This window comes from Phyllobates terribilis, unplaced genomic scaffold (assembly GCF_046119375.1).
Source record: "Phyllobates terribilis strain yellow unplaced genomic scaffold, ASM4611937v1 Scaffold_1__5_contigs__length_1240528914, whole genome shotgun sequence".
Classification (NCBI taxonomy): Eukaryota; Metazoa; Chordata; class Amphibia; order Anura; family Dendrobatidae; genus Phyllobates; species Phyllobates terribilis.
The window spans coordinates 784,342,066-784,352,707 of NW_027362761.1; the positions used below are offsets into that span (position 1 = coordinate 784,342,066).

Below are 10,642 nucleotides of genomic sequence, written 5' to 3' on the forward strand. Positions count from 1 at the left end.
AAACATTTATATGACTGTTGGTCAACACCAGGACTGGTTGACCGTCTAATTTATATGGGTGTTCCGACTCTCCCCTGACAGCATATGTTATCGGAAAAAAGGGTCTCACATGTTGGATTTCAACATGCCCGATCATTTTGTTATCACCTACGACATGCCATAACCAAAAGGGTTTGTCGGTGACTTGCTCCCATTCCCGTCCCGAGAACAAATGGTCGATTGGCTAAGATGAGCGTCAGCTTGAGAGCAGTTTGGCTGTCACCCATCTTGACCAGATGTTACCATGGTCATATTAGATACCAGTTTGGAAAGATGTTTTGTTGCCCTCAACCTTTATAAAGTGCTTTCACAATTAAATGAAAATGATGGTATGGCAGCTTTATTTATGTGATGTAGGAATGGAAAAGCCATGCACTCTGTCTGCCCGTCCAAGTGTTACAGAGATAAGCTATCTTCATGTTTCCTGTGCTGAAAAGAAGAATGTCAGCATCCACGGTGTGAAAATGCATGCTTGACAACAGATTTATTTTGAGGCCGCTTCAACTTACATCCGGATAGTAATCAACGCTGGGCACCAAGTGCTGGATGAGGGCTTCGAGGGAACCCGACAGCAAGTTGTTATCTTGGTAGTACAGGTCAGAATAGCTCTCTTCTTTGGACTGATACAAGTTCCGGTTGAAAGTCCCACTGTCAAACATGGCTACCAAACTTGGAGTTTGTGGCATTCTCTCCTGTAAAAATAAATAAAAAGACATAAAACATATAGAAACTCCATGGTCTCTTTGAACCCCAAGAGTTTAGAATATACACTGGGAAAAAACAGCCTGAGGCTACATAAAAATGGAGAAAACAGACCATGCATTAGCATCTATCCTTTGGCACTCCTTGTTCTCATTTCTAAAGGAACAGATGCAGCCCCCCACCCCCTCTTGTGATGCTGTTATCTTAAAGAAGCTGAGTTTGGATGGTGGACAATGCCAGAAAGCAGACATCTGATCACAGGAACCAGGAGTGAAGTGATGGCCTGCAGTTAAGTACTTTCCTCCATCTGTATGGCATATCTCTCAACAAAGCATGCCACAATGAAGCATGGTGGAGGGGAGACTGACTATTAAGTTATTAGCTGGATTCCTGGGGACAAAAAGGCACTACTCACATACTTCTAGCTTCTGGCAGCAAATCCAAACAAAAGAGGTATTCAGACCTCGTCAGGAATTATATGGCTCAGTGAGAAAACAATCAGAAGGATCCAAAGTCCAGATCTCGCACAACTGAGGAACTGCTGGGACTTCAGCCCTTATTGATAGCCCTACAATCTAATATTTGCATTAAAATAAGAGGAAGGCTGCGGTCATTGAAAGCAAACACGAAGTAGTGTTTCACATCTGCTCAGCTGTGAGACGAGGTCTGAATAGTGCACGTGTCTCAGCTTAGCGCAGCACAGACGTGTCATAATATAATGAGCCCAACTGTTTCTTTATGGCCAGACGTGCAGCTAGAAATATAAGAAACGGGACATACGATCAGAAGACAGCTGGGAACAGGGTAGGCAGTCTGACTGGCAATTAGTAGTGCAAAACCAAAAAGAGACAGATACTCATTCCCATTGTTTGTTTCCTTATGTGAGATGGCTTATCAGAATAATCTTATTAAAACGGGTTTAAACATTACACATTAGTCCCCAAAATCCCAATAACTCCTTATCAGCATGTCTGAGCCATGCATTAGAGAGCATTTTCACTTATCACCACTCCTGACATGTCTCATTTACTAAATACATATATTGTTCAAGCAATAACTATGCTGGTGCATAGTTTGTCATAATGCTGGTCTACACGTGTCAACCGCGGCCGGCTACTTGCAGGCTAACCAGCAGTCGTTTCATGGCCTGTTTATAGACAGGCCACCCAAAGTGCTATGCGCACAGAGTGATCATAAAAACAATTGTTCTGTGCCCATAGGACGTCATGTCTTGAGCAGCACATGTTCTGGTTCCACAGGAACATGTGCCGCTAATAACGATGAATTTCAACCCGTCTTAAAAATCATCATACCTGATGAATAAGCAAAATTTGTCGGGTGACTGCCGACCTGATAGTCCGAAACAAGTGCTCCTAGAAAGGCCTGATCCCCAACAACCAGCACTCAGGCTCATTCACACATCAGATTTTCACGTACGAGAGCCATCTGTGTTTTTCATGGACAGCACTCATGCCTGTGACAGTCTATGGGGCCGTTCACAGGTCAGATTTTTTTCCTTGGACCGAGTGGTCCGTGCAAAATCGCAGTGACATATTCTATATTGTTCCAAGGGTTGGATCAAAATCGTTAATGCAAGTCTATGGGTCAGTGAAAACAATCTGACAGCACTCAGACGCCATCCATATGCTACAAAATCCACGTGCCAGCCATGTGCTGTCAGTTTTTCATTGACTGATAGATAGGAGAAGGTAAAGAAACTTTCTTTTCTCAACCATGCAAAAAAAACTGATTAAACACTAACCAAAGTCTAATGAAAATCACTGATGAACCTCGGTCTGTTTTTTCTCCCAAGCAAAAAACCTGATGTCTGAACAAGGCCTTACTCTGCATTGTGCATTTCCTCAATTATTATTACCAAATCTGTTAAAATGATGTCCAGTCTTAGCCATAAATAATGTGTTTTATTTTCAAAGAAAATAAATAAATGTTATACTGAGACAAAATTGTGCCCTATATACAGTATAGCATGGTGACAGCTGCGGGTAAGGTCAGCCCTTCGATGAACTTGAAGGCATCCCGTCAGCTGCGGTTGCGTGACTATGGAGCTATCAGAGCCCAGGCGATGTCAGTGAACATTATATGTTTCATGCTCAGACATAAATGTTCGGGATGCAAATGTCACCTCCGCTCAGAGCTCTCAGAGAGCAATGTAGTAAGTGAGGGGCCAAGAATACGCGGCCGTCCATGGGAATATATAGGATGCGGCATTTGCCTGCAAGGGGAATTTACATAAAGCTTATGCAACACAAGCTAAACTGCTTAGCTCTCAGTAATAGAATTAGGAGCCGCTTGTTGGCTCTCAGCTCTATTGTAGGAAGACAGGATACGTCTGCAGATTGGTATTAAAGTAGCTTTTAGATGGAATAATCAAGTCAAACCAATCTGCGTTCTCCAGGTTGATATAAGCTGACACGGTCAAACCACTTATCGAAGTGCAGAACCCGATTGATGATTCCACTTATCACAGTATTCTAGTAAAATACTAGAGATTACCAATGAATGGGGCATATGGAAGACTAATTCTCCCTAAAATATCAGAAAAGTGCCATTATAATTCCCACTGGGGGTATCGGCATTTCCCACAGACCTCCGAAGGCAGAAAGTCTGGATAAAAATCCATTGTGTCTACACAAGCTTCTGGATGAAAATGAGGCCAGCGGCTTCATACAGTGGCTCCATTATATTACTACACACCTGGAGAAGCAAGTTATGTCAATAAATGTCTGAACATTTCTCAGCCATCACGGGTTATCTGCAATTAATTTCCTGGCTATTGTGAAATACACACAAGCCACGTGGGCAGCACTGGCACACAAGGAAATGAATGAAAGACAATGCAGATCTGCCTGCTATTCTACAGAGGGCAGGATGGTCATCCAGAGGACCAGCAGTGGCTGCTTTGTGCAACCTATTATAATTGCCATACACTTTATGTCTGTATACATTCACTCTGCATGACTCCTAACCTTCTCTACCTGTTAGGAAAGCTGGGACCTGAACATGTTAGAAAAATCTGCTCTGTTTCACAACAGCAGTGATCACACCTGTATAGGCACCGGCAGTTCCTTGTAGATTCACGTGGCAAGAAATGAATTACAGGCGCAGCACACGTGAACAGGACATACAAAATAATGGAGATTTTTTTCAGCTGAAGTAAGCTTTTTGCTCACCTCCACCAACAACCTCCTGTCTAGACAGGACCAGTCATTGTGACAGCACTCAGAAGACGTCCTCATTCCTCAGCTGACAACTCAATGGGACCGGGCTGCCGAACACTAACAAAATAGTAAAAAAAAATAGCATCCAATAAGTAGCAGTGATAAGGTATTGTGATGTGCCAGCGTTTGAGGAAATAGTAGTATCAAGTCCACAGACATCAATACCGAAGAGAGACGCGATCCCGACTAACCCGAGCCGCCGACGGGAGACGCGATCCCGACTAACCCGAGCCGCCGACGGGAGACGCGATCCCGACTAACCCGAGCCGCCGACGGGAGACGCGATCCCGACTAACCCGAGCCGCCGACGGGAGACGCGATCCCGACTAACCCGAGCCGCCGACGGGAGACGCGATCCCGACTAACCCGAGCCGCCGACGGGAGACGCGATCCCGACTAACCCGAGCCGCCGACGGGAGACGCGATCCCGACTAACCCGAGCCACCGACGGGAGACACGATCCCGACTAACCCGAGCCACCGACGGGAGACACGATCCCGACTAACCCGAGCCACCGACGGGAGACACGATCCTGACTACCCTGACAGAACCAATGTACCCTGGTTGACAGAAGAGGCTTGAGGTGCAGCAAGTAGGTTCCCAATCCCGTATATATCAAGTTCAACAGAGTGTGCAGAGCACCGCATTGTACAAGTAATTTTTTATTCACAATCAGCACATCAGATTTTGCATAAAAGTTTTCTTTCTTGCGACCTTCCTCAGACAATCTGATGACCAAGCTTGCAGAACTAGTCTGGGACTGCATAGTGTATGGCAATGTAATCTACTGTACCATTTGCGATTACGATGCCATACACTGTGCTGTTCCAGACTAATGCTACATTCTGCAAGTTTGATCACCAAAAGTTTGTACAGTTCTGCGTAATCTGGTCATACACTGCAAATTTCTGGTTTTATAATAAGCAGGTAAACGCTTACTAAATGTGCATCTGAAAACCATTCACTGTAAATCTCACCAGTAGAAGTGATGACAGTTACTGGAACAACCCATGTGTTGGTCACTACACAGTGACACCTGGTAACATGGCAAGTGCGTACTTGTGGTTGCTTTTTACAAACGCCGCTCCGCCTGGAAAAATAGCATCTAAAAATAACTGAAAAGCAGACATGTCAAATGTGACACCTTAATGTGGCCCTGTGGATGACGCTAGCGTCTGCCACTTTAACAATACGTGCATCGTCATTCATTCCATCGTAGAAAGATAGACTATATTGTCTCAAATAAAAAAAAAGCGTAATAAAAAATCTAAGAATGCAAGAACCAACAGATTTTTCACTTTTTCAAAAATTAGCAAATGCAAATAGTTTCCTATTAAACCGGGTTTATTTTACGAGTGGTGTAGTGAATTTCAGGAAGCCTGAAGAAGGCCCCAATTTGGAGCGGAAACCTGCAGCTTGTTTTTAAAAACAAGATTTATATGGTAGAAAACTGGATCGTGTGAATTTGGAGTAAACTGTCAGCACCTGCTCATTTTCTTCTTGATCCTATAGCCCAGTTTGACAAGTTAGCCCATGTATTGCAAAATTGAGGTCACAGCAGATTTTTGCAGACTTGTCCATAAAAAGAATCAGATATTTCACGGTTTGGCTTCCATTGCAATAGTAATGATTATACGAAGTCATCTATCTCCACGTGTATGATTTTTACCTAGACCAGATTTTTGCTGCAGATACCAGAGCAGGCTGAACAGGGCCCGCTGCGTGTGAGAGGCGGCCAGTTGTCTCACACAGACACTTCTTTATTAATTAGGCACATGCTGACAGATGGGTCATAAAACATTGACGTCCCTATTCTGCACTACAAAACTGTTTGTCAGCTGCTGGTAGCAGAGTTGAACAGCTTCTGATCATATGCGCCAGCAGAGCACAAAAAGGGGCCCCCCCAGGTACCCAAAACCCTGACTCCTGCTCCTCAGACTGTCCTCAAGTCGTTATTTAAAGGCATTGCATCCTTTCTGAAAATTGTCTGCTATAAGCTGAGGCTGTAATTATTAAAAAAAAAAAAAACTAAGTATATTACATCCCTTCCCTTTTCCGGTTGTACGCCACTGCCTCAGTCTCGGTAGTCTGTTTGCAGGGCTGAAGCCAATCGCAGAGCCGGCCTCGAAACCAAATACGGTAATATTCTATTTTTTTTTAACTACCACAGCCATTAGATTTTTCACATGTACATTAGCACCTAAACATGTGAAATATCTGGTATAAATATGGGGTAATAGACAAAGAACAGGACATCAGGCTATATCTCACCATCGAATACACCACCTGGAACGTGCACCTCCTGCCAGCTGTGTCTATACAACCTACAGCAAACATAGGATGTATGCGGAGCCTACAGCTCTTTACAAAAGCAAGGCCCCGGGGTAAACAGAGCAGATACCGTGTCCATTGTAACCAGATTCTACAGAATGAAAACCTGGCCTATAATGACCTCTCATTACTACACACACCATTGCTATCCTGGCAGAACACACCCTATGGGCCAAATCCCCGACGTAAGGAACAGGAGAAATAGCTTAGCCAAATTGTCCACAATATGATACCTTACATTTCCCATCTACAAGCAGTCTGCACTGATGGCATCCAACAAGTCATTACGACTACGGACACATCCAGACTCAGAATCGTGATCGTGGCCTCTATCGGCCGTTATGGTCCCATATTGTATGGCAGCAAATGGAGCAAAAACAGGTTAGCACGGCAGCTCTATAGTGACCGGAGGTGAACACCACAGCCCCGAGCACCATCTACATCCAGAAGTTGCGTTAGTAGCAGCTAATCGGTGAGGGTGCAGAGAGTTGGACTCCCACTAGTCTGATATTGATGACCAAGCCCCATATATTTCATGTTCGCATACTTAGCGTTACAGAGCGCTACTTTATTTGTTAGTTATATATAGAGATGGCTACTCTTTGTAAGCATCTGTACACACCAGTTTTCTGTTTTGGATGCGACTGTCAGTCTTTTTCGTTTACAAGCCTAAGGACAGGTCATCAATATCATATAAGTGAACAACTCCTTTAAAGTAGTATTTGACATTGCAAAAACCTATGACATGTCAAAAGGTATTCATCTCCACACCTCGACCCCCACAGATCATTAAAAAGAAGGGGCAGAGCTCTAACATTATTGATCAATGGGGGTCTTAGTACTTGGAACCCATATATCAATAGATTTGTGAACGTTCTTTAAAATGTTAAAGAAACTAAAATTTACTGTAACGTTTATTTTTTATTTATTTATATATATATATATATTTTTTTTTTTTTACAGGATTTGCCTTATAAGTGTCATAAGTCTCCCAACTCTACTCCTGATTAAAGTTGTCAGAGGGAAAAAAAAAAAAAAGAGAATTGGGTATTCTGAACCACAAACTGCTGAATCCATTGTTTCTGACATCAGCAGCAGCCATAGGGTTTCTTATAGGGAATCTGCCAGCAACTTATTGTCATGTAATCCGAGAGCAGAATGATATAGGGATAGACTCTGATTCCAGGGATTTATCACTTACTAGGATGCATGTTGCGGTTTCAATAAAATCAGTGTTTTATCAGCAGAAGATTATCACAATAAGGTGTCTTTTGCTGCCTAGTCAACTGCTCTGTGTAAACCTGCCCCCCCACCACTGACTGTATATTGACAGAAAGCAGCCAATCAGTGGTGTGGGTGGGGTCATACAGAGCTCAGCATTCAGAGCACTGATAGATCTGCAGCAGAGAAAACTGATTGTATCAAAATGACAGCATGGAACCCAGCAAGTGAGATGGATGGAATCAGGATTATGCTGTTCTCATACCAAAAAGCTACTGAGAGATTCCCTAGTGACGTGTCAGGTTTAGAGCAGAATTAAACCCCAAGATGTCAGCATGTGGGGGTCCAGTGGAACTGAGCATAAATTACATTTTCTGTTTGTTACACTATAAGAAACCTCTATTGTTGTGCCTGAAATACTATGTACCCTACAAGTCAGCCAGTGCAGGGCGAGTAAGCGCTACAGACTCCACCACCTGCCCTCTTTGAGCTTATGGGATGTACAATATTAGAGGATTTATTCTTGATTATGTTTGCATTGGATTAGTTTCATGGGTCACGACATGGCTAAGAATAGCTGCTTCTGTAACATCACTGTTTATCCTGCATCAAATTAATCCCATCCAAAAAAAAAAAGAAAATGTGTGCAAGGCTCACACTAGATTACCCAGCAAAGGAGAACAGCAGCGAGCACCAGCTACACTGCAAGGTCCACGGAGCGGTTATTTGCTGACTTAGTATCGGTCCATTCCCTGTCATTGTGCAGAAATGTAGGTGTGTGGTTAAATGGTCGGTGTAGCAGTCAGCTGGCATGCCGCACTCCATATTGTGCAACATCCAGCCGGTCACATTGTGCGTCACTAGGAATGTATCACCACTTAACGTGGACCTACTATTTATTTTCCCATCATAAACGTGTAAGGCCATTGTTTTCTATACTTTATTTGGGGGGTTATTTCTCAGTTCTACAATTAAAAAATAAGGGGTCAAATACTTTTGTGTACCACACCTATAGACTTAAAATGGTTATCCGGAACTTTAGGTATTTTTTCATATGGGACTAAGAACTTACCAGCAGGTAGATGCGATAACCTCTACGGCTCAGGCGGTGACTCTCCTGCTTCCTTTGATAGAGAGCGTCACCGGGCTGTAAGTTCATAGCTAGGGAGGAGCGGACCCATGGAAGTTCGGGTTGTGGTACCCGACCCGAAATTTATTCCAAAGTTCAGCTCGGGTATCAGAATTGTACCCAAATTTGCCTAGAACCCGAACCCCATTGAAAACAATGAGTACCCGAACTTTTGAACTGGAAAATTCTTCTCTCCCTCTCTCCTTCAGGACTTCCCCCAGAACTGCAACGGACTTCCGGGAGAAGTCAGTGTTCAGTATTTAGCAGCGGATACTAATTGTCCGGTACGAGCCCCAAACTTTTAAGTTCGGGTTCGCTCATCTCTATTCATAGCCCCATACGAATATATAAGCAAAGTCTTGGATAACCCCTTTAAGTCTCCCCATAAGGATCCTTTTGTTCTTCAGACATGCCTGGCCTTGGCTCTCTCACAGGTGCGCAACGTGCCTATCACTATTTGCTGCATATAACTTCTATTCTAAAGTCCCCCATACATATCAGGCTAAGGTCGGCCAAACTCGCTGATCTCCATGTCTTTGGCCAACAGTCTAATGTGAATGATGGCCCCCTACTGGGTGCTAAGGATCCTTTTGTTCTTCAGAGATGCCCGTCGTTGGCTCTCACAGGTGCGCTCGGCTGAGTGAGAGCTCCAGTGTATGAGCGAGCCGGGTGCGAACCATCATGTGATTGACCGTTTTAAGTGTATGGATAGCGGTCAATCACGTGATGGTTCTCACCCGGCTCGCTCATACACTGGAGCACTCACTTAGCTGAGCGCACCTGTTAGAGCAAACGACAGGCATCTCTGAAGAACAAAAGAATCCTTATCACCAAGTAGGGAGCCATCATTCACATTAGACTGTTGGCCAAAGACATGGAGATCAGCGAGTTTGGCCGACCTTAGCCTGATATGTATGGGGGGCTTTAGAATAGAAGTTATATGCAGCAAATAGAGGGATAGGCACGTCGCGCTGGTTTGATGTTTAGGACATATACTTACCCAAACAATCCACTGAATCATCATTCACTGACTCGGGAACAATTTGGTACAATTAAAACATTCCACTGTGCATCATGATAAAGTGACCACTGGGTGGCGCTGTGCCATTGTAAAGTGTTCACATGCAGTTCACAGGCAATAAGAACATGGTCCACAATATAAGATCACTTTTATATAATATTTGTGGGAACAACACGGGAAAGACTAAGCAATAGAGACCAGTCATACAAAGCATATGAACAGCATTCTCACGTAGGATTCTCCACCACACTTTATTACGTATATTATTTGGATGGTTTTCCAATAGTTCCCCAACATATTAATGTATGTGAAATAATCCTGGAAATTTCTAATCTGTGCTCATCCAGAGAGGTTTCAGATAATGGAGATTTACGGAAAGAAAGTCCTTCTGTTTGAGGTCAGACGTAAGTACTAAACCCAGTCTCCTCTCTGAAAGTATGCCTAGCTTACTCCAAAAGCCCTGACCTCCAGGTGTAAGGTCCGCTCCCCGGCTGTCCGACACCAGCCATTCATTAGCGAAGATTGCACAATTGTTGTAGCATAGAGAAAGGGCTGATAACTAGCAGTCTATACACCTGTTACCTGGGTAGAGTATTCCCATCATCAGCAGCAAAAATGACCGGTCTTTGGGGGTCTTACTGCTGTGACTCATATCAATGCCCAATAGGAAACAGCCGCAGTGCTAGATCTGGACCATAAACAGCAGAAATGACTTAGCTGTGGGGTCTTAGGCTACGTTCACATGCAGGGTTTCTGCTGCGTTTTTTTTCTTCTGGATCCAAAACTCGCTCTCTGTGAAATAATATCACTGCCTTCAAAACACCCATTTTGCGGCTTTTTACATGTGCTTTTTGTACAGTATATGTGTTTTAATAAGGTTAATTTTATTCAGCAAAAATGCTTAAAAAAAGCCACAAAAACAAGTATATGCATGAGATTTCTGAAATCTGATAGTTTTTG

The 10,642-nt window shown here is 43.6% G+C and overlaps 1 protein-coding gene across 5 annotated transcripts in view; it reads right to left on the bottom strand.

Moving 5' to 3' along the window:
* RASGEF1B (RasGEF domain family member 1B) overlaps window positions 1-10,642 on the bottom strand; it is a 690,877-nt gene that overhangs the window by 15,688 nt on the left and 664,547 nt on the right. For 3 of the 5 annotated variants that reach the window (XM_073637008.1, XM_073637007.1, XM_073637010.1), the window contains one exon: window positions 549-731. In XM_073637008.1, coding sequence (XP_073493109.1) covers window positions 549-731 — 183 coding nt within the window. Of the gene's footprint in view, window positions 1-548; window positions 732-1,160; window positions 1,184-3,932; window positions 3,955-10,642 lie in introns of those variants that run through there. The other 2 variants (XM_073637009.1, XM_073637012.1) reach the window with 2 other exon arrangements.